A 23,196-nucleotide genomic window follows, 5' to 3' on the forward strand; every position below is an offset into this window, starting at 1 on the left:
TTATAGGAGAAGTGTTGGTAGCACAATCTGCTCCTGAGAGCTGGTATACCAACATCCGGAAAAGTCGATCATGCTGCGAAACCAAAATATCCCAGGACACTTTTTTTTGTTACGGCAATATCAGCGCCGAAGATCTCAGGTAATCTTCAGCCAATCAATGCCTGATACAATCACAATTGAGACCCTACTGCGTGATCCATCAACCATCGTGATGCCCTACCAGAGAACGGGCGGTGCCAGGAAGTTAACCTTAAACAAAATCCCAAGATAGTAGATTACACGGACGTATGGATGCCGAGATTCCAAGATGCATAAAGGTGCCCTTAAAGTGATGCTATAAACGGTACAAACAAGCCAATATAAATACATCGCCTGCACCCTCGAAAATCCCAGAACCCGGAACCCTCCCAATTATACCCTTTATTCTGCAGCGCTTACGATTACAATGGCAGAGAACGACCAGCGAGCGGACCCCGTCACACCAATCGCGGTCGTGGGCCTGAGTTTCCGTGGGCCCGGCGACGCCACGAGCCCCGAGAACCTGCTGCGCATGGTATCCGAGGGGCGCGAGAGTCGCTCCCAGATTCCCGAGCAGAAATGGAACGCCAGCGGCTTCTACCATCCGGATGCGAGCCGCTACGGGACAGTGAGCTTGCCATGATTCGAGTCGGTGTTGGTTAGCATCACGACTAACAAACGCCAGCACAATGTAGAATACGGCCACTGGATGACCCAAGACCCTTACACCTTTGATGCGCCTTTTTTCAATCTCTCCGCTGCTGAAGCCGCTGCGCTCGACCCTCAACAACGCATGCTTCTAGAGTGCTCCTACGAAGCCTTTGAAAACTCCGGGACGCCTCTGTCCAGGGTAATAGGTAGCTCGACCTCCGTTTTTGCGGCGTCGTTCGCAGCAGACTACACAGACATGTTGTGGCGTGACCCGGAGAGCGTCCCAATGTACCAGTGCACAAATGCGGGGTTCTCGAGAGCGAATCTGGCGAACAGAGTAAGCTATTCGTTTGACTTACGAGGCCCAAGTATCATGGTAGATACAGCGTGTTCGGGCGGGTTGACGGCGCTGCATTTGGCGTGTCAGAGTCTGTGGACTGGGGAGGCGAGGCAGGCGATTGCAGCGGGGTCGAGCTTGATACTGGGCCCGGAGGTCATGGTCACGATGAGTATGATGAGGTTCTTATCGCCAGACGGGAGATGTTACGCATTTGATGAGCGTGCAAACGGCTATGCTCGAGGCGAGGGCGTTGCCGTCTTGGTTCTCAAGCGACTCGACGACGCCATTGCGGATGGGGATACCATCCGAAGCATCATCCGCGGCACAGGCGCCAACCAGGACGGAAAAACGCCGGGGATAACCATGCCCAACGGTGTCTCTCAAGAAGCTCTAATACGATCGGTATACGAGCGGACGGGCCTCGACCCATTGGATACATCGTATGTAGAATGTCACGGGACAGGGACCCAAGCTGGCGACACAACTGAAACCGGCGCCATATCGAGAGTCTTCAGTGCCGGCCGACAGGATCTACTTGCAATTGGATCCGTGAAGACTAATGTCGGGCATCTTGAGGGAGCCAGTGGACTCGCAGGCGTCATCAAGTGTATACTAATGCTAGAGAACGGGGTTATACTTCCAAATCGGAACTTTGAGAAGCCCAATCCGAAGATCTCACTAAAAGATTGGCATCTCCAGGTAAGCTCATAATGACATACAGTCCGATCCATGACTTACCTTTAATGTGTAGGTGCCTACTACTATCCAGCCCTGGGTGAGCTCGAAGACGCGTCGGGCATCAGTCAATAGTTTTGGCTATGGCGGCGCCAACGTGCACGCCATTCTTGAGAGTGCCGAAGACTTCTTGCGGCTTCGTGGCGTCGACCCACGTCGGTTCTCAAGAAAGTCTGCGCTTACCGTAAAGGAGATCCAGGAGGCACTAGCGATCAAACCTACCAACGGTGATTCTGAGACCACGAGCAACACACTTCCCTTATCAAAGGGTCCATCTTTTTCCAACGGGCAGTCTCTCACCAACGGCCATTCCTTGACCCACAGCGAAACCGTCACGAACGGCCATTCCCTAGCCAGCGGACCTGCCGAGCCGGTTTACAGACCGCAGCTCTTCGTACTCTCGGCTTTTGACCCCGCAGCAGGCAAAGCATGGGCAGAACAGCTCAGCGAATATGTCGCCCAGAGAATAGACGTGGCAGATAGCCAGCTTTTGGACAGCTTAGCCTTCACACTCTCCGACAGGCGAACCGTACACCCATGGCGAGCCACTGTGACGGCTGCGTCGAGTGATGAACTGGTATCGCAGCTGAAAAAGGTCAAACTCGTCAACGTTCCACCAAAACAGAACCTCGGCTTTGTGTTCACGGGCCAGGGCGCTCAGTGGTGTGGCATGGGTAAGGAGCTCATCCATGCTGTTCCGTTGTTCCGCAAGAGCCTCGAGAGATGTAGTGACGCGCTGCAACGCATTGGAGCACCGTTTCATATCATTGGTGTGTTGACCTGATGATCCACATGTGAGCTCCTTTTGTATGCTGACTTGCCATGCAGACGAACTTGAACGGGATTTCGAGAGTTCACAGGTCAACAAGGCGATTTACAGTCAGCCTCTCTGTACGGCGTTGCAGATCGCCCTGGTAGATATGCTTGCGTCTTGGGATGTACATCCCAGATCCGTCACCGGACACTCGAGTGGAGAGATTGCAGCAGCGTATGCGGCAGGCGCACTTAGTCTGGAAGACGCCATGCTGGTTGCGTACGAGAGAGGCTGCGCAACTCTCGATCTGGCCAAAAAAGGCTTGAAGGGCGCCATGACCGCAGTAGCCATGGAGCGAGATGAGCTTGTGCCTATCTTGGCCGCTTTGAAGAATGGCAAAGCAGTCATAGCATGCTCAAACAGCCCTTCCAGCTTTACGGTATCCGGTGACAAGAGCGCTCTCGATGAACTGCAACAGGTGCTTCGAGGGAAGGGTGCTTACAACCGAAGGTTGGTTGTAGAGGTTGCTTATCATTCCCACCACATGGCCACCATCGCAGACAACTACCGAAGTGCCATCTCCAAGGTCGAGGTTCTGGACGGAAACCATGACATTACTGTCTTCTCCTCTGTGTCGGGCAAAGTGATTGACAAGTCCAAGCTCGGAGTGGAGTACTGGGTCAACAATCTTGTGGGCGAGGTGAAGTTCGCCCAATCGTTGCGTCAGCTAGCGAGCCACACAGACAGCGATGGCGCATCTCACATACAGACCTTGGTGGAGATTGGTCCGCATGCAGCGCTCGCCGGACCGATCAATCAAATTCTCGAGGCAATCGATTTGCCCGCCGCATCTTCTATAGACTATCTCTCGGTCTTGGTACGAAAGAAAGATGCCATGACTACGGCCCTGGCTTTTGCATCTAACTTGTTCGTATCTGGATACGCCGTCAGACTCTCGGCGGTGAACCAAAATGGCCAAAGCCAGATTCCTCCGTTGATCGATCTGCCGCCCTATGCATGGAACCATGCCAAGAGCTACACTGCAGAGTCGAGGATTAGCAGAGCATACCGCAACCGAAAATACCCTAGAAGGGACCTCATTGGTGTGTTCGACGTTCATTCTAGCGCCTTGGAACCGCGCTGGCGTCAGATAGTTCGCCTTTCAGAGACACCCTGGTTGAAGGACCACATGATCCAGTCCTCGATCGTGTACCCAGCGGCAGGATATCTTGCCATGGCCATGGAGGCAGCCGCGCAGCGGGCCTTGATGAGAAAGGCGGGAACCATAATTGAGGGCTACCAGTTCCGCGAAGTGGTCATAAGCTCTAGTCTTATCATCCCAGAGACACCTGGTGAAGTTGAGGTCGTCATAAGTATCAAGGCTTACTCCGAGAGCATGCGAACGCCGTCCAACCTTTGGGACGAATTTTGCATTTCATCCGTTTCCAGCGACGATCGATGGACGGAACACTGCCGCGGCCTCATTTCAGTGCAGTCGCCATCCAAATCGACCAATCCTGTCAACGGTCAAGCGCAGGAATCGGCAAGTCTCGCAGCACACCAAGCATTGGTTGAAAAATTTGAGGATGTTTGCCAAACAACGTGGAACGCAGAAGAGTTGTATGAGCGTCTCTCGAAAATTGGGATGCATTATGGCCCAGCATTCGCCAACCTTGACAGCTTACGCTGCGCGCCTGGTTATTGTATTGGCAACCTGACAGTTCCTGATACAGCAGCGGTCATGCCAATGCACTACGAGCAAGTCGATGTCGTTCATCCGGGAGCGCTGGACAGCATATTTCAGACCTATCTGCCAGCATTAGCAACAGACCCAGGTCGAATGTATGATGCTATCGTCCCCGTCTCGATTGAGGATATGTTCATTGCTCATGGCCTGAAGGGGCAACCAGGGAACAGGTTTGTGTCCTACACATCGACCTCTCGTAAAGATTACCGCTTCAGCTCCGCGAGCATGACTGTCTTTGAGGGCCAGTATACGCCAGGGACCAAACCAGTGATTCGTATAGGCGAGATGACCCTAGCGTCTCTGGACCGTGAAGAGAGCAGCGAGGGCGACGGCGAGGTCCCACCACGTGCATATAACGTCAAGTGGGCGCCTGATGTAGATTTGCTGACACAGAAGCAACTTACTGACCTATGTTCTGCCCCGACGGCGGCGATGGACACCAAAGGCACAAGCCAAGAGATCGATCGAGCTGTTGTACAGCTGCTCCGCGGTGTACTTGCGAAGATTCCCGAGCAGCGATCGGAGGAAGCCGGAAAGTACGCGCACGATCTCTGGAAGCTGGTCAGCGCTCAGGTAGAGCTTCACACTGCCCATCACGAGGATTCGGGCTATTGTTCGCCTGGAGAGTTCAGCACCACCATAACACGGGCTGCTAGCGCACTACCAAAGCTATTAGTCGGTGAGTTGACGGCCGCTGACTTCACTCAAACGTATGGTCTAGCAGCTCTTGCCGCGACCCCAGGACTCTTCGTAAACAATCGGTCTGTGGCAGCTTATATCCAGCTCTTGGCCCACAAGAAGCCAAGCCTAGCTGTACTGACGGTAGGACCACAATCGGGTCCCGCGTCATTGAATTTGTTGTCGCTGCTGTCTGAAATGGGTGACGGAAACGCACCTTTTGCGACGTTCCACCACAGCGACACGGAACTCTCCATCCAGGAGAGTGCAAAGACCAGATTCCCTACATGGGCACACTCGATTGGCTTCCGAGACGTGATGGAACAAGGCGGCGTGCCAGAAAGCACGTCCAGAGGCATCGACAACACATACGACGTGGTGATTGCGTTCAACACTCTAGGCTCGAGCGCACAACTGTCCAAGACGCTGTTGGCAACCTCAACACTACTGACATACGGAGGTAGCCTTGTGCTCGCGAACCATGCGCCAACATCGCCACTTGCCACGCTGCTATGGGGCCCTCTTCCCAGTTTCTTGTCGAGCCAAGTCAACGTTGCTTCGCCGAAATCCATGGAGGAGGTGCAAGATATAGCGCATGGCATGGGGTACAAGACACGCATAACGTTATCAGAAGAGGTTCTGATTGTCCAGCGGGCCACTGAGGAACCTGAAGCTGAAGCTGAGGCGGAGTCCAGGAAGAGGGTAGACGTGCTCATCGTGGCCGAAAAAGAGGCAAAAGGCATCGACTTGAAGCAGCTGCGAAGTCTCTGCGAAGAGATGGGTTCTGCGACCGATGTGGTATCTTTTGAAGAGGCACGTCCTCGACCCGGACAAGCATGCATCGTGCTGAGCGAGCTGAGCAGAGCAGTGCTGGTGGAGCCCAGCACAGCCGAGTGGGAGGCGCTGAAGCACATGGCGCACAATAGCGCAGGCTTCGTGTGGGTAACGCGAGGCGCAGGCAGCGATGCGTGTGCGGACCCGCAGGCAGCGCTGATACAAGGCCTTGCACGTACTATTCGCGCCGAGGTGGGCGAAGGGCCAATTGTCACGCTGGACCTCGAGAGCGTCGAGGGCGCTGCTGCGGCTGCACACATTGCTCATGTCTTTAGGCGGCGCGTGTTGGACGCGGTTGCGGACGACGATGTGGAGCTGGCGGAGCTGGGCGGAATCTTGCATGTGCCAAGAATGATGGAAGACGCGGATGCAACGGAGCAGCTGGTGGGGCGGGTGGGGCGGGCCAAGCAAGGGCGCACGGCCATGCCCGTGGCGCTGGACAAGGTAGGGGCGGCCCGCCTTTTTGCAGGGATGCCGGGGCTACTGGACACGCTCCACTTTGCGGCGGACGAACGCGTGCGAGGCGCGCTCGCGGCCGGCTGCGTCGAGATCCGGGTCAAGGCGGCGGGCATCAATTTCAAGGACGTGATGATGGCTATGGGTCAGATTCCGGTCGAAGATCTTGGGTGCGAGAGCAGTGGCATTATCACGGCTGTGGGCAGCGCGGTCGAGGGACTGCAGGTCGGCGACCGCGTCGTGTGCATGGGGTCGGGCTCCTTCTGCACGCAGCTTCGGCTCGATGCGCGATTGGTGCACCGCATTCCGGACTCGCTGTCGCTCGAGACGGCTGCGGCGCTCCCGATTACGTACGTGACGGCGTTCCACTCGGTCTACCACATCGCGCGCCTTCAGGCAGGCGAGACGATTCTGGTGCACGCGGCGACGGGCGGGCTGGGCCAGGCGGTCGTCGAACTCAGCCAACTGGTGGGCGCCGTGGTGCTGGTGACCGTGGGCAGTGCGGAGAAGAAGCGGCTGATGCAGGAGCGGTTTGGCCTAGCGGCCGAGCACATACTGTTCAGCCGCAGCACGGGGTTTGCGGGTGACGTCATGAGGCTCACGGCGGGCCGCGGCGTAGATGTCGTGGTCAACTCACTGGCCGGCGAGGCGCTGCGTCAGTCGTGGAGCTGCATCGCGCCCAACGGCCGCTTCGTCGAGCTGGGCCAGCGTGACATTACCGTCAATGCGCGGCTCGACATGGGCGTGTTTGCGCGCAACGCCTCCTTCACCGCGTACAACCTGGCGTATGCGCTCAAGGAGGACCCCCAGGCGGCGCGCGACATTCTGGGCAAGGTGCTGGCCCTGTACGAGCATGGCGCGTTGCGAGGTCCGCACCCGCTCGAGACGGTTCCCTTTTCGCAGCTCGGCCAGACGTTCCGGAAGATGCAGACGGGCCTCCACGTGGGCAAGCTGGTTGCTGTGGTGGAGCCGGGCGACACGGTCAACTACCACGATGATGATGATGATGATGATGACGATGATGATGACGATGACGACGACAACAACAACAACAACAAAAACAACAACAACAACGACGGCGAAAACAACAACGGCGAAAACAACAACAACAACAACAACGAAAACAAAAACAACAACGACACCATCACCAGGCATCGCCCTGGCCTGGGCCTGTTCCGCCCCGACGCAACCTACCTGCTCGTTGGCGGCCTTGGCGGGCTGGGTCGCGCGACGGCGTTGTGGATGGCGTCGCGGGGTGCTCGCCATTTGCTGCTGCTGAGCCGGTCCGGGCGCGACGGCGAGGGCCAAGAGTCGCTTGTCGGCGCGCTCGCCGCGGCCGGCTGCACGGCTACCGTGGCCGGGTGCGACATTGCAGATGCGGCTAGGCTCGGCTCGGTGCTGGCGGCCGCTCGCGCCACGATGCCGCCCGTCCGTGGCGTGATCCAGGGCGCCATGGTGCTGCGCGATGGCTTGCTGGCCAACATGGCCCTGGACGACTGGCTGCACGTCCTGCGGCCAAAGGTGCACGGCACCTGGAACCTGCATGCCTGTCTCCCCGCCGACCTGGACTTCTTCGTCCTCGAATCCTCCATCAGCGGCATCGTGGGCAACACCTCCCAGGCTGCCTATGCCGCCGCAAACACCTTCCTCGACGCCTTTGCCCGCTACAGGCGCTCGCGCGGCCTGCCTGCAACCACCGTCGACATTGGCGCCGTCGACGGCATCGGCTACCTGGCCCGCAACCAGCACTTGAAGCAGGCCATGGAGCGCCAAGGATTCGACTTCACCCATGCCGACCGTCTGATGCGCCTCCTGCACTTTGCCATAGCCCACTCCCTGCGCCACCCCTGCCGCGCCCACATCGTCACTGGCCTGGGCGCCTGGCATCCCGACGGCGCTCTCCCTGCTCTCCGCGCACCCCTCTTCTCACGCTATCGCCTCCTGTCTGCGAGGGGGTCCTCCACCGCAGACTCCACCGACACGCTGCGCAACGCCATCAAGCAATCCACTACTCTTTCCGCTGCCGTCGCTGCCATTTTGGCTGCCTTGGTCGCTTACATTGTCGACCGCACCGGCATCCCCCACGAGAATGTAAGCACCGCTCGCGGCCTGCACGACTACGGCATCGACTCGCTGGTCGCCGTCGAGCTCAGGAACTGGATCGCAAAGGACATGGACGCCGTCGTGCCCATCCTCGAGCTGCTCGGCGCAGACTCGCTGGCTGCCTTGGCCGCAAAGATAGCTGCTCGGAGCAGGTTGATTCTGACCACCACTGCAGGAACGTAGATGGACTTCTTTGGCGACGATGCTTCCGACTGTCGTATCTGAAACACACGTCCATCGTTTTCAGCTACCCACCTCTCGTGTCTATTCAAGTCTATCCATCACCTGTAGCTTATTATTTCGATATTAATTTATTCTGAACCCCTGTTTAAATCCATCCATCACCTGTAGCTCATTGTTTCGACAGTCATTCACTCCTGTCACACTACTGGCACCACCTCGCCCATATCGCTGTCGTTGAAGATGAAATCGAAATTCACATCGCCCACGAACCCGTCATGACCGCAGTGCATGGCATCCAACGCCGTCGTGTCGCCCTCGAGTCCCAAAAACACACCCGCAGCCAAGTCGCCAAACGGCGTCGCCGCATCGCCCAGGGCAAGCGAGAACCCCCCGTTATCTCCGCTATCCACCACGCCCGTGCTCGTCTTCTGCTTACCTGCATCCGCCCCATCAGCCCTTGTCCACGGTTTCCTTGCCTCGGAAGCGCTGCACCCACCGCGTGGGGGCGCACTCTGCTGCCTGTCCAAGGCCTGATACCCAATCGCCGCGTCGATGGCGTCCTTGCTGCACGCCACCCGTTAGCTTCTTAGCCTCAGGCGCCCGGCAGGTGGATGGATGCACGCCTCAGCATCTCGCAGGGCGTGTTCGCGGCGCCACTTACGATAGATCGGGCAGGTACTGTTGTGTGATGGCTTGGATGTTGATTGCCGTCGTGGCAGGATACGCTGCCAGGCCTTGCGCCTCGAAATGGTCGCACGTGTAGCCGATGATGGTGGCTTGTTTGTCTTTGGACAGCCGGTTGATGGTGCGGATGAGTTGGTAGTTGGTGGCTTCTGCATCCGCGGCTGCGTTAGCTGCATCATCACGTGTGCGGTGGTGAAAGGAAGCAAATACGAAAAGAATGAGTGGCAAACTGGAGTGGGGAAAGCTCACCAAACACTATGTGGTATAGGATGCCGGCTTGCTCAAAATTACAGTGTGTCTGAATTGAGGCGATGATGGTGTTGATGAGCGTGGTTTCGTCGCGCATCGTCTTGAGCCCGCGCGAGTGTCCGCTGAATCCCGCCTCGCGCATCTTCGCGTTCACCTGTCATGTCTTGTTTAGCGAGCTGACGTGCATGTTACATGTCCATGGACGTCAGTAGAAGAAGAAGAAGAAGAAGAAGAAGAAGAAGAAGAAAAAACACGCACCTCGCGAGCCGCGCTCTTACCCTGCTTGGGCGAGTATCGTTCCCAGATCAAGAAAAAACAGAGCGAGAGGAAACGCAGAAGACGTCCATATTTGACCTTCTGGCTCGACTGCCGCGCAAAGCTAATGCACATTTCCCAAGCTCGCGACATGTGCTCTCCATGTGGTGTCAGTGGTGGATCCTTGATGCTGGCTAAATCCATGTACGACAGCACGTCTGCATCTGAGATGGTTGCTGAATGGAGCCGCCCGAGGAATGTATCGGCTATCTCAATCACAAGCTCAGCCTGCGTCTTGGCACCATCATCTCGCTTTCTTTTGGGCCGCCGTCTGATCTCCGCCATCACGGCCGACCCGGACGAGGATTTGTTGAACGGACTTTCCACTCCAGGGCTCCCAGATTGAGATCGAGAGTTGGGCGCGCTCATCGACCGGTCGTCCTCGCTCATACGGATGGCGTCTTGCTCCCAGAACTCCAGCTCCGACGTCCGCGACGTTGTCATGACTTGCTTCAACTGCTGGTTGATGCTGTTCGTACATGATTCGAGACCGGCGTGCGTTTTAGATGTCTGCGAAACTTCTTTCCTATTCGTCACTGTCAGCAAGGCGAAACCAATGTTGGGGAAGACAAGTTGAACAACGTGGGATCCCTACCAAACACCTGGCGCCCGGAGATTCCACTTATGCCAAGGCACAGAATTCCCATAGATGATCTCGGCGGCCTCACTGACCGGTGCCAGAATCTCGTCTTGCGGTAAGCCATCGCAGCACCGGACGATGGCACCTTCGGCACAATAGAAGACTTGTCCAGGAAACCGTCGCAGCGAAAACGGGATGATGGACATCTGCACGCCAACACAGTGGCTCGCCCCAACGGCCAATGAAAAATATATGTACACAGCCTCCAATGACGGGTAGAGTCTTGCGTCGATAGTGCTGTGGCGAGCGTCTTCGGGAGTGATCAAGTAAACTGGATTGACTACGTGATGTGACGTCTGACAGTCCATGGCAGAAGCAAAAGGCATATGCATCGACAGGTCCAGTCTGCAGAAAATCAACCACGAGATCAAGTCTCGATTTCCTTTCCTTGACCACAAGCGAACACACTGGAGAGGCTAATATTTAACATCGCTTCTAGAGACTGGGAATTGAAAAACCTGTCAGTCCTGCATGTCTAGAGCTTACGGGACCCACTGAAGTCAGAACCGGGGGGGCCGCTCCAAAGGAGCAATCGACGGCGTGATCGACATCTGAATCTCTCGGTGCAGCTCTTAGAACTGTATCAGCTTCCGCTCGAGAAGCCCGGCGCTCCAGCATCGTCTTCTGCTGCCCAGTGCTGCTTGTATTCTATACCAACCCGGAGTTTCAGTGGCATATTGACACTTTTAAAATACGTCACAGTTCGATGGTGCTCACCTGTGGCAATACTTGCTCATCATGGTCTGTGGGTCTCCAACTCACCCTTGGTTCAGGCATACAGAGATGGGTCGTGATGGTTCGTCAAGTGTCCACACCATACCGCTTGCATAAGAGGGTTGATAGTGTAAGCCAAATACGATGCTGATCGAGGTAGGATCGTTATTGTTTTTCCCTGAGTCTTGAGTGGGGGTCCCGATTCTATTTGTTGAGGAACGCTGATACCACAGTCCGTAGGTGACCTGATGGCATTGGAGGGAAGGTGTAGTTGCATCTTGCATAATTCCTGCAAATCCCATCCTTGGGTGAGCTTAGACGTGGCCGTATCTACCACCGGTTTCCTTGGCACTTGGCAGCAGCGGATTTTCCCCTCTACGAAGAAGCTCGTTTTCACTGTAGTTAGTCGAATTACCGCTATGCTCCATGGCTGGTGTACTATACACCATATCGTCCAGTACACCATGTACCAGGTTGGTATTCAATATACCGTATCATGACGCAAACCGCGGCACTTTCGACGATTCCCTGACATCGATCGCCAAGAAGCGTGGCCGGGAAAGGAGCTTCCAATGACCGTGTCAGGATCAATGCGATGCGAGATGCTTACTACCCCACCTGTCTTTGCAGCGCATAAAGGAAGAGACAGGCGAGCGACAGGGGGGGAAATGCACTGTGCGTGAGGTGAATTGGGCGAAACGAGTCGGGCTGCCATCGCTGGTTCCTTGGCAAAGTAGGCCTAAAGACAACGGTCAGTTTGTCTCTCGTCGTTCCTGCGTAAGTCAAGTCGCACATAGACACAACGTTGCCTACAGTTGACTGAAAACAGCCACGGTCTACAGTCACCGTGTAACCGTCTGGGGCACGGTCGTTGTATCAAAGCAACTGTCTCTTGCGGTATCACTTTTCGTATTGCTCAAAGATTGAAAACGAGCTGCATCGGCCGATGAGAGAGGTGAGATGCCGAGGAGAGCAGGGACAGCCAACCAAGTAGTTGGGTCTGACAGAGGACCGGCAAACCGTCACGGCAGTTCGTCACTTGATTGCAACATTACACCACTCGTTACATAGTCGAAGTTTGCAACAACCAAAAGCAAAGTCAGCACGCGCCTCACGTCCAATGCGTGCCTCTTACCCGCTGATAGTGCAGCGTCCAATGCCTGCACGCTCGACTGCACGGACAGGCGATCGCAATCGGTAGAACATGCCCACAAGCCACTGCACAGGCCAGTGCAGGAGGTACCCATGCATAGTTGCCTACTACTCTATAAGCAGTAATAAACAGTTACACCCTGTTTATTTTGCTGCTCTCATTCCTTTACTGCCTTGAGGTTAGTTGGCGAGTGGTGCATATAGCCATACATATGCACTGCATATGTATGGCTATTCGGTGCACGCGCCGGACTCCCCCGTGATTAGCGCCACGCTGGTCGGCGGATACCTGCCACGCTGGTCAAGCGTTCTTCGATCCAATCTCCTTCTACGCAGACCTATCTCCATCTTTCTCGACGTGTGTTCCAAAAAACAATGCGCTTTGAAGTCGATGCAACGGGACCTTGACAATGACACTCATGAACAGTGATTCTACTGAGGCAATGACTCGGAGCTGAACCGCCCAACCACCCAGAGCTCGCCAGCCTCAAGCCCCAACACCAACGCCTATCGTCGCCGCGTCGCCAAGGCCGTGTTGGTAGACCGAGCTTCCAATTCAAGATCGCTTCTCGCTAAAAGGCTTGTTGCCGCAAAATCGAGCGCGCTAAGTTGCTTTCGTGCTTTCGTGCATTTGCGAGACACCACCTCTTCACCTGCTGTGCTGCTCGTTGCGCTGCCATTCAGGTCTATCCATGGACATCTGTTCCTGGCAGCAACACCAACTGCTTATGGCACACGAAATTTTTATATCCAGGACAGTGGAACTACCGCTGATAGCCTGTGGGGTGGTGAGCTGGGCATCCTGGGCATCGTCATAGTCTCTAAGAAATAAATGTCGACCTTCCTAACTGAGCAAAAAGCTCTACACTGTACGAAGACTACAGGGACAGGCCTTATCAGCAAATCAATCGAGCTATAGAGAGTATAAGGGCTGGAAATGCGTCCATTGAACGATGTCTGTGTTAGGGACAATCTAAACTCATCGCACGACCTAGCTCCGCCCCGTACACAATCATGCAGCTCCTCACTTCTGTCGCTGCAGCCGCTGCACTTCTGGCAAGCAGCGTCTCTGCCGCGAATCTGACTGGCGATGTCTTGAACGGTGTACCGGTCATCCACGACTTGAATCTGGCCGACGTGCCTGCGCAGAAAGTTTCGAGATATTACCTGCGTGTTGGAGAACTCAATGGCGGCCACCCAGTCCACATTCCCGTCATGGTTGCACGCGGCACACCTGAGAGTCTCGAGACGGGCCAGAAGCTGTCACTCTCAGGTGCGATCCACGGTGATGAGCTGAACCCTGTGCGCGTCGTGCAACGCATCTTCGAGCAATTGGAGGATCAGGTGGCAACGTTGAACGGCACTGGTATGTACTCTGCTCAGACCGCAAGCAAGTAGTCTAATACACACCAGTCATTGGCATTCCTACCGTCAACCCCATGGGCATCTACCTCAACCAACGAAACTACTTCACCGCCTCCGCCTCTGGCTCCCTGACGAACGTCAACAGAGTGTTCCCAGGCGTGAGCGCCGAGCTCGGCGGCAGCGGACCCAACATCCTTGCTTACAACATCTGGAACTATCTCTGGGGCAACGCTTCCCAAGTCGACGTCGGCATAGACCTGCACACACCATCTTCCGGCGGCGAGACAAGCTTGTGGTGCTACTCGGACTGGCGGCTGCCGTACGTGGAGCGTTTGAGCAAGCTCCTGCAACCCGACACTCTGAAGATCGATGTCGGCGAGCCAGGCAGCATCGAGACGACGTTTGTGGACTACGGAATCCCGAGTCTGACGGTCGAGATGGGACAGGCCAAGATCTGGAACACGTCGCTGATCGACCGCACAGTCGACTTTGTCAACCGCGTGCTCGTCGATCTGTCCATTGTTCCATCCAACACCACCGTCGAACCGGACCTCAGCAACGTCTACATTGCCAACACCTTCCACGATACCTACACCCAGTACGGCGGATTCGTCGAGAGACTGGTTCAGGTCGACGAGCCGGTGACCAAGGGACAGCCGATTGCACATGTCCGCAATGCTTTTGGCGATATCATGGAAACACTGGTGGCGCCAGCAGATGGACGTATGTTCCAGAGCCCGCGGGATCCGTCGTGCGAGCCGGGCAGCAGTGTTGGGCAGATTGCGTACAATTCCACAGACCCTGAGTGCGCCGATGGATGTATCCTCAGCGGACCTACAGGGTCGCGGAGAAGGTAGATGCGAGCGTGATGTAAACACGAAATGAAATCGCTTCGTACCTCGTACACTCCCATGTCCACATCCATCGATGATATCCTACACGCTGCACATACCCATCCTACGCGCCTCGCACCCCCCGATCCTGCCACGACCTCCAGCCCTCCTCGCGCCACACCCCGCTCTTCCCCCCTTCCTTGAGCACAACCCTGACACCCCCAATCCGCTGAAACTTATCCACCGCCTTGCACATGTCCACCACGCTGAGCGCAGTGCCCATGACGGCCGTCAGGGCCTCCATCTCGACGCCCGTGGCGCCCGAGCACGCGACCGTGCACTCGATCTGCACGCCGCCGTGGCCCGAATCGTCCGCGCCACCCGCCACGCTGCCCGCGGCTCTGCCGGCAGGGAACGTGCGCAGCTCGACGCCGACGTGCGTCAGTGGGATCGGGTGGCACAGCGGGACAATGTCTGGACACTTCTTCGCGGCCATGATGCCGGCGATGCGCGATACGGAGAGGACGTCGCCCTTCTTTAGCGCGTTGGCTGTGATGAGCGAGAGCGGGGTGGGGTTGGAGAAGTAGACGGTGCCGACGGCGATGGCGGTGCGGGTTGTGTGCGCCTTGGCGGAGATGCTGACCATGTGCGCGCTGCCGGTTGGGGTCAGGTGGGGGAGGTGCGGTTGTGTTTGTGTTTGTGGTTGTGGTTGTGGTTGTGGTTGTGGTTGTGGTTGTGGTTGTGGTTGTGGTTGTGGTTGGGGCGTGGTAGACGTCGCAGCTGGAAAAGGGCTGCTTGGCTTGTCGTTTTGTTTTTGAGGTGCGAGGCTGGGATCGAGCGGTGCGCGTGGGGAGGTGGAGTAGTCGCGTTCGAAGTTTTTGGAGAGCGAGCCTTTGCCTTTGAATTGGGCGATGGCGCTCGGCGAGCGGGGATCGAACGGTTTGAGATGGGGGTAGGTTGGCTTCCTGTACTTGGACGAGAGAGCGTCGATGGGAACGCCTTGCGAAGAGCCTTTGATATCGCTGTCGTCGGCCCAGTCCAACTCCCTGTCTCGCAGGTTGTTTTTGAGCACATCAGGATCCAGCTTGGAATCCTGCGAGGAAAGCTGCCGTTTGCAAGCTTCTGCTTTTTCGGCTCCAAGATTCTCGTTTCTGACAAACACTACTGCGTCTGCTTTTGAGTTGGGGTTGCCCGAGCGGCGCGACGTCGATGGCTTCACCGCTTTAGCCTCTTCAGTGAACGTATGCACGGAAGCGTTGTTATCCTCATTAGAGAGACCCAAAACACTGTCCTCCCTTCTAGACGAGACAGAAGGAGCGTTTGGAGGCTGTTTGGAAGAAGCTTGTGCCAGTGCGGGCGACTCGTTTTGCGCAGCAGCCAATTCTTCTTCAGTCGCATACTCATCTTGCAAGCACCCCATCTCGTCATGGTCTTCTTCGATATCTTTCTCCTGGGCTCTCTGAACGTCTACAGCAGTTATAGTGCAGCCTCTTCTTTCTGCGAATACACTGTTCCACCTCTTCGCCATTCGTTCTGCGGCTTCCTCGCTGAGACCGTATTCGCCGACTGTCTGGTTCGGAACACGCTGTAGTTGCTCTTCAGCAGCACTTGGTCTGACGCCAGTTTTGGCTTGGAACCTGCTGACGAGTATCTTGAGCCATGTCTTCAGGATGTATTGTTTGTTCTCTGTTGACGATTTGTTGATGTCGAAAGGTAGACTGTCGAGGCGCGGATGGAACGACTTGAGACGATCTTGCAGCGCAGAGATCTGGGAGCGCAGGGACGCGGCGGGGGCATTGATGTCGACAGCCAGATTCTCGTCGATAGTGAATCTGCCGCCGGGGAGGTAGAGACGAAGAGACTCCGTGTTGAGCGGTTTGGCTTGGGTGGTGTCGATAGAAGAACGACTTGCGAGGAGTGAGGACTCCTGGGTTTGTTGCTTCTTTGTGTTGGCTGCGGATTTGATCTTAACGGAAGAAGTGGTTGGCTGTCGCCGTGCTTTCCCCGTCTCTTCGACTAAAGTAGCCCCTTGTTTCCCAGCCTTGAGCCTCGCCATTCTCACAACGAGGATATCCTTTCGCTTCATCAACTCCTCTTTCTTCCTCTCAATCTCCAGCTTCTCTTTGTGATCGCTGCTCTTCGCTCTGCTTGTTGCATCAGCCCCCTCAGACCTCTGCACCTGATCAACACTTTCCACCTTCTGATTTGTGACGTGCGACTTCATCAGCTCCTGGAGCAGGCGGGTCTTCTCATCGACCTGTACTGTGGGTTGTTGACCTGTATTAGTTTTAGACTTCTGAAATTGATTGATCTGCTCCTTTTTTCGCTGAGCTCTGGCTTCTCGACGCGCGGCGTCCTTGCCTGGCTGATCTCTCCCTGCCTTTTTCTGAAGATAGGTTTGATGCTTCCTCCCAATGGAAGCCTTGATCTCGAGTTCGACAGGATCGTAATCAGCAAATGTCCCCTTCTCCGCGTGCTCGTCCGCATGGCGAATAGGGCTTGTGGAGAATGCCCTTGCAGTGCTGGGTGTCGGTCCAAGACGAGGATTTAGAAAAGCGCTGGTAGCTAGGATGCCAGAAGCCGTTCGTGCTGATTGTGAGTGTCGGACAGCTCGGCCACTGCCAAAACCCGCGCGTAGGCGTTCTTGCTGCCCTGCACACCGTTAGCTACGCACATCACAGGCTTTAAAGGACGGCTTGAGATGGACAAAACGGGGTATATGATTTTCGTATATAGCCGGAGGCCCTCTAGAATGCCAGTAAAAGCGAAGGCAAAAACAACATGTCACAGAACGCCACTCATGCAACGCACCGCCATGGTATCATGAACTCATCCAAGCCGTGAATGGTAAAGACAGAAGGAGCAATTTACCCACCAATCAAAATCATTGGTCTGTTTTGCATGTTCGCAAGGTCGCCCATATCCGCATGCTTCTCTGCTTTGCGTTTCACAGCCTGACCGATGACGCTCAGTAGTTCGCGTTCGCGCTGGCCCCAGCCGAGGATCGTATCGTCGCGAAGGCGCCCTTGGTGCCGGTCCATCTCGATTTGCTTAATGCGCTCGAAGGCTTCCTGGTCGATGGGCTCATTGCTGTTGTCTTTCCGGAGGAGATCGCGGAGGGAGACTTCGTCGTTACCGTGAAGGCAGACTTTCAGGTGACCGTCGCTCGTGATGCGTAGACGGTTGCAGCTGCTGCAAAAGTCGTTGGTCATACTTGTAATAAAGCCGACTTTACCGACAAACCCAGGGACTTGGAAGGTCTTGCTTGTGTCGTTCTTGTGCCCAGGTATCCTTGCTAAGCCTGGGTACTTTGTGCGGATCATGTCGACCATCTCTTGAAAGCCGATCATTTTGTTTTCGCTCCATTTGTTGCCGCCAAACGGCATGTACTCTATGAATCGCACCTCCATGTCCTTCTCACGGCCCATGTCCACGAAAGGAAGGATTTCGCGCTCGTTCAGTCCACGCATGACTACGCAATTGACCTTGAGCTTGACGTTTGCACCCAGCTTGTTCATCTCGAGTATGCGGTCGATGGATTTCATAACAGCATCGAAACCCTTCCGTCTTGTCATGATCTGAAACTGGAAGGGATCCAGGGTGTCCAAGCTGAGGTTGACGGCAGTCAGGCCCGCCTCGACCATGGCATCCAGCTTGCGGTGCAGCGATATTCCATTTGTAGTGAGGGCGAGTTCTCGCAGGCCTTTCGGTCGGAGGCTGCCGATTTGCTGCATCAAGGGAACGATGTCGCGGCGCACGGTAGGCTCGCCGCCTGTCAGTCTGATTTTGGTGACGCCCTGCGATACAAAGAGCGATGAGAGGTAGAAGATCTCGGGTGTGGTGAGCATGGTCGCGGGCGGCGATAGCGGAATACCCTCTGTGCAGTGTTAGCCAGTGTCGCTCTCCTCCATGCGTAGACGGCGCACCTTCGGGCATGCAGTACAGACAGCGCAGGTTGCAGCGCTCGGTAATGCTGATCCGCAGATAGTCGTGCTGGCGCTGGAAGTTGTCCGTCAAGAATTCCGAGAACGGCTTCACGTTCTCGATCGCCTGTATGCGGGCCTTCGCACTCTGCCGCGAGGGCGTCTGCACTGGAGGAACACGGGCAGGTGGAGCGTTTCCCGGGGACTGCACGCCAGGCTGTTGCACCGCAGCGTTGGTCGCAATGCAGCGCGACCGCAGCGCGCGCATCGACGGCCTCCAAGCGCATTCGCCACGGCCTGCTACAACGCGCAGCACGGGTGCGCCCGGCCGCATCCCTGATCTAACCATGGGCGCCATCATCAGGAAGAGTCGGAGGTCGGGAATCGTCGCTCAACATCTGGAGCGGCGGGCGGTTCAGACTATATAAACGAGGACATTGGATGGGGATGACTGCGAGTTGACATGCTTCCGCGCGCTAGACCTGCAAGGATCCAGGCACGAGCACCAATACAGACGACTTGGCAGTTTAGTAAGAAGAGGCAAGTGGGGTGTTGCAGTAACTCGGCTGACAGCGGTCGATATCGGCCTGGCTTTGGTGTCCTCTCGTAAGCTGGCACTGGTAGAAATCTGCCTTCGATGCTGTAACGGCCACGTCGTTTTACTGGCGGCCATGTTTGTGTAGCGTTGTCGGCCGAATAACAGGGCGAGCAGACATTCCAGAGTGGAATGGTCCCTCAGGCTCTGTTCTGATTTCGAACCTGCTGCTAAGCGTGCAACTACCGCACACGAAAACACTCGCGTGGACGAGAACGTGTGCCATGGTAGCAGGCAAAGGTAGTGTAGGCAGGCTAAGGCTAAAGGGAATGTGGCCAAGCCTCCATGTGCTTATCTAACACCAATCAAAGAGCTCAAAGTGGCTGACCACCATTGCTGCACACCATTGCTGCACGCTGTGTGCGAAAACCTTACAAGTAGATCTTGCTCATCACTTGGACCCACCTACACTACTTGTGCCTGCTATCATACGCCTCTCACTTCAACCGCGCCGTCGTCCATCCCATGTATTCTTCATGCTGAAAACTGCGATCCGGCGTTTATATGATCACGACCGATTCTGTACCTTCCCAATTGAGTAGTTTTCCAGCTCAAGTGTCGATTGCCGTCAACTTCCGGGCGGCCTCCGCTCGCCCTCGCGTCCCACGCTGCTCCGAGTTTCGACCTGGAGCTCAGATGTTGCAACTCGAGAGGTAAGCAATTGAGGGTTAAGTGCTTAGACCTGCTTAGACCTCCGGACTTTGCTATAGAAACGTTGGACTAGTAGCTGTCAATCTCGTTCTTCCTGTAACAAGGGAAGCGGGAGATTCTCGTCGTCAGCACCATGACCGAATCTCCATCTTCGTCTGACTTGAACAAGAATTACATGCGTCTACTTTAAGCCTCTACTATCCCTAGAGATTCTCGTCGTCAGCACCTTGACCAAATCTCCATCTTCGTCTGACTTGAACAAGAATTACACGTGTCTACTTCAAGCCTCCACCATCCCTAAAAATTCCGTCAATCGCTCTGCAGCAAATCCCTCTCGAGCAACCTCTTATAACTCTCCCTCCCCAATGCACTCCGAAACACCAACCTCACTCTGTGCCTACTTCTCCGCCTCACCCCATCCGTACTCGGCACCAGCGTGTCCGTCACGATCCGCCTCGCTGCTCGCGCGAGACGCTGATGCTCTGCTCTCATCTCTTTCCTCGCCTGCCCGTGCACCAGAGCCCTGAACTTCGCTTTCCCTCTGGGTGTGGAGAAGGAGAGATGCGCTGTATACCGTTGCCGCGGTGACGTCCGCCAGCGTGTCTGGCTCGATGCGTGGGGAGCTTTGTGTTGGAGTAGAGAAGTGGGTAGGGACATGTTGTGATCTGACGGCGTGGACGTTGCTGTGGTGTCGTGCGGTGCTGAGCCTTGTCCGTGTACTGATGGGGCGGTTGAAGAGGTCAAGTCCATTGTGCTGTTGCCTCGGATTGGGTACGTTTGCCATGCATCGCCTAAGATTCTCGGATCTATGACTGGACTCAGCGGCCATGCTTTTGGAGCGGTTGGAACGTGCTTGTTGTTAGGATTGGGACTCGTGACGGGAGGACTGCGCATCGACTGTGCGTGCCACTTCCAGCAGTTCCCACATGTTGGCTGGAGGCAAGGTGCGTCCAAGGTAATGTCGTTCTTGCATCTACCTGCCATGCGTGCATCTGGGCCGCCATATTGGAAGCGGGCGACTTTGACCTTGCACCGTCGTGGCTGGCGTGGTGATGGCTTAGAGGCTTGCGTGGTAGCATCGTCTTCTGTCTTGATGACTGCTGGCTTGTGTTTCCGCTTGAGCACTGCCTTTGGCTCTGGATTGGAGGTGTTGGCTTCGTGTGTCCCTGGACGGTGTTCGTTCCATATGTCTTTGGGAAACCGGAGCCATATTTTCTCTACTTCAAGCTCTTCAAAAGTCGGCAACGGCCGCACGATCATGGCGGCTATGTTCTCAACTGCTCTGGTCTTGCTAGCACGTCCTCGATGTCGCCGCGACCTGTTCGTGAGCCTCTTACCCTCTGGGTGATGTGTTCCAATTACGTTTGCTACTTATTCGTTGGCCGTTTGACGATTCGTGTGCATCATGAATCTGCATGTGTGCGACAAGGGAAGCGACCGCTTGCTTGCAGTCATCTGGCCTCCATGAAAGGGTTTGTTTTAGAATCATAGGCATTGTGAAGTGCGTTGTTTGTTGTATTGTCTTGTATACCTTTGTTGCCAACAGCGCAGTTTGTTGTAAACTTCGGTTTGCCCATACAATGTGCATCCAGAAAGAACAATCGATTCAGATCGTGAGACACATCTACTCTGTGTGAGAGCCCAGTCTATAGTGAGTCAAAGAAGATACAACCCCACGAAGTGCAAAACACTGTAACAAGTTGCCTACTTGTAGCACTGGTTCCATAGGCCGCCGTTCCTGGCGAAGCTTTGGCTTTCCACAAACCTGCTCAACGTACACCTACCGTGCTTGTCCGCGTCGCAGAATTCGAGAGGATGGACGCGGTCGTTGACGATGACACGTACAAACTCTTCCTTTGCACCGCTGCACTGGAGCTTCTCGACGTACAGTCTCGATGCAAAAGGCACGGTCCACGCGGCGGAGTATCCATGTGTCTCCTTGGTGCCCTGCACAGTTGTGTTGGAGAGCGGCTCAGTCTGATTGTAGAGGCCCAAAGCAGCGAGGACGCCGCTAATGTCGTTGTCGTGACTGAAGTCGGCGTACACCCTGCGGTCCAGTGGGAAGGTGGCGGGATCAGAGTCTAGTGTGCGGTTCGTGTTCGTGTTGTCTTCCACGGGCTTGTTCTGCAACCTAGCCAGCAGCTCATTCACGTAGCCCACACCCTGTGTGGCACCGAGCGGGTTGCCAACGCTGTAGCCATAGTACTTGCCAAGAGTTTGGAAGTAGTCGTAGTGGTGCCACTCTTTCTCGGTGAACAGATGACAGAACTTGGACACCTTTGCGGACGGGTGCGCGAGCGTGTCGAAGGGACACATGTCCATCAAGTACACGATGAAGGTTGCGCTGAGGTTGGTGCCCAGCTTCGAGTTCACCCGCTCTTGGATGGGAGGGAGGAAGTTGGATGCCCATAGTTGCTGCGCTCTGTCACCGAGGCCGTGGTGGGGGCCGTGTCGGAAGGCAGGGCAGACGTCATGAGAGAGCGTGTTGTTCGATTCGGTGCCTTCCGGAATGATGACATCGACCTTGCTGGGTTCTGCTTCGCGTGATTGCGCAATGCCCGCGAGCCACTCCTCGGCCGACTCGACTACACGGTGCTGGCCTCCTGCGCGCACGAACGGGGTATGCTTCTTGACGAGCTGGTGGTAGCGACGGAAGAAGTGGGCCCCCGAGTTGAGCATCTCCTGCCTCCCCGCATCCGTCAGCTCATCTGCGCCAAGGGCGTACTCGTAGTTCTTCAAGAAGGCAAACTCGTCCGGGAACGCAGTGCTCGTGTTCTGAATCTCGGCGATGAGCAAGGCGTAGGACAGCGACTTGCCTGCAGTCGGGTCGCGGCCGCCGTGGCGCGAGAGGAGGTTTGCAAAGGTGACTTGGCAGCCCTTGGGTGGGTCGGCGTTGATTTCAGAGGGCACCGAGTACCAGAGCGAGTACTGGCCCCAGAAGTGGGTGGTCCTGGGGCTGCAGCGGTAGCCGTCGTTGACGGTGTCGCAGGACTTGTGCGTCTTGGCGGCCAGGGTGCTGAGGATGTCAGAAGGGTGTGCATGGCAGTGTGCAGGGCGAGTGTACCTGACCAGGCCATACAGGGCGAACAGGCAGCCGGCAATGCACAGGACCAGGCCGAGGACGGTGAAGCGCGAGCGCTCCCGACAGCGCTGCTTGGGCTCCGGATAGGGCTCCTTGTCGCTCAGCGGCAGCGGCATGTACTCGTGCGAGCGATGGCCCCGCACTCGGTTCCAGGCGCGCGTCATCATGCTGGTGGTCTGCACGACGAGACGGGGCCTGGCCTGGCCTGGGGAGCGACGAGCTTTGAGTGACGGGCTTGGAGCGACGGGCTTGGAGCGACGAGCTTGGAGCGACGACCGGTGACGTATGCCTCTGCGCGCGGTTCGATGTGACGGGCGTGGCGGAGGGGCTGGGCTGCACGCCTCGACTCCAAAGCTCGCACCTGGATGGAAAGTGCAGTTGCGATGAGACCCTTCAAGCAGCTCGTGCGGCGGTGCTTCGACCTCTCCAGCCGTCACCGTGGTCGCCTCGAGCGGCTCGCTCAGCCAGGCCCACTTGCGGGGCGCTCTTGGCGG

General features: G+C 56.1%; 6 protein-coding genes across 6 annotated transcripts, besides 9 other annotated features; 2 read left to right on the forward strand and 4 right to left on the reverse strand.

Annotated features, from left to right (window-relative positions):
• Positions 1-445: 445 nt before the first annotated feature.
• On the forward strand, positions 446-8,499 carry EKO05_0006938 (uncharacterized protein; the record flags this gene model as incomplete). Its single annotated transcript, XM_038940906.1, has 4 exons — positions 446-646; positions 704-1,708; positions 1,761-2,514; positions 2,573-8,499. The coding sequence occupies 4 exons, from the start codon at positions 446-448 to the stop codon at positions 8,497-8,499; spliced, it is 7,887 nt and encodes a 2,628-aa protein (XP_038797466.1).
• Positions 5,769-5,817: a tandem repeat.
• Positions 7,197-7,206: a tandem repeat.
• Positions 7,207-7,247: a tandem repeat.
• Positions 7,248-7,363: a tandem repeat.
• Positions 8,500-8,696: 197 nt separating the features above from the next.
• On the reverse strand, positions 8,697-10,533 carry EKO05_0006939 (uncharacterized protein; the record flags this gene model as incomplete). The annotated part of the gene is made up of 6 exons (XM_059636914.1): positions 8,697-8,935; positions 8,996-9,063; positions 9,161-9,332; positions 9,433-9,586; positions 9,691-10,273; positions 10,343-10,533. The coding sequence occupies 6 exons, from the start codon at positions 10,531-10,533 to the stop codon at positions 8,697-8,699; spliced, it is 1,407 nt and encodes a 468-aa protein (XP_059492897.1).
• Positions 9,643-9,679: a tandem repeat.
• A 2,734-nt stretch (positions 10,534-13,267) lies between the features above and the next one.
• On the forward strand, positions 13,268-14,475 carry EKO05_0006940 (uncharacterized protein; the record flags this gene model as incomplete). Its single annotated transcript, XM_038940918.1, has 2 exons — positions 13,268-13,619; positions 13,667-14,475. The coding sequence occupies 2 exons, from the start codon at positions 13,268-13,270 to the stop codon at positions 14,473-14,475; spliced, it is 1,161 nt and encodes a 386-aa protein (XP_038797468.1).
• Positions 14,476-14,575: 100 nt separating this feature from the next.
• On the reverse strand, positions 14,576-18,642 carry EKO05_0006941 (uncharacterized protein; the record flags this gene model as incomplete). Its single annotated transcript, XM_038940833.2, has 3 exons — positions 14,576-17,103; positions 17,327-18,328; positions 18,378-18,642. The coding sequence occupies 3 exons, from the start codon at positions 18,640-18,642 to the stop codon at positions 14,576-14,578; spliced, it is 3,795 nt and encodes a 1,264-aa protein (XP_038797469.2).
• Positions 15,135-15,211: a tandem repeat.
• Positions 18,597-18,644: a tandem repeat.
• Positions 18,645-19,366: 722 nt separating this feature from the next.
• Positions 19,367-19,400: a dispersed repeat.
• A 529-nt stretch (positions 19,401-19,929) lies between these two features.
• Positions 19,930-20,880, reverse strand: EKO05_0006942 (uncharacterized protein; the record flags this gene model as incomplete). The annotated part of the gene is made up of 1 exon (XM_059636915.1): positions 19,930-20,880. One exon carries the CDS (start codon positions 20,878-20,880, stop codon positions 19,930-19,932), a length of 951 nt encoding a protein of 316 aa, XP_059492898.1.
• Positions 20,881-21,324: 444 nt separating this feature from the next.
• On the reverse strand, positions 21,325-22,869 carry EKO05_0006943 (3-phytase; the record flags this gene model as incomplete). The annotated part of the gene is made up of 2 exons (XM_059636916.1): positions 21,325-22,636; positions 22,685-22,869. 2 exons carry the CDS (start codon positions 22,867-22,869, stop codon positions 21,325-21,327), a joined length of 1,497 nt encoding a protein of 498 aa, XP_059492899.1.
• Positions 22,870-22,912: 43 nt separating this feature from the next.
• Positions 22,913-22,972: a tandem repeat.
• The last annotated feature ends 224 nt before the right edge of the window (positions 22,973-23,196 follow it).

The sequence above is a fragment of the Ascochyta rabiei genome, chromosome 11 (assembly GCF_004011695.2).
Source record: "Ascochyta rabiei chromosome 11, complete sequence".
Taxonomy (NCBI): domain Eukaryota; kingdom Fungi; phylum Ascomycota; class Dothideomycetes; order Pleosporales; family Didymellaceae; genus Ascochyta; species Ascochyta rabiei.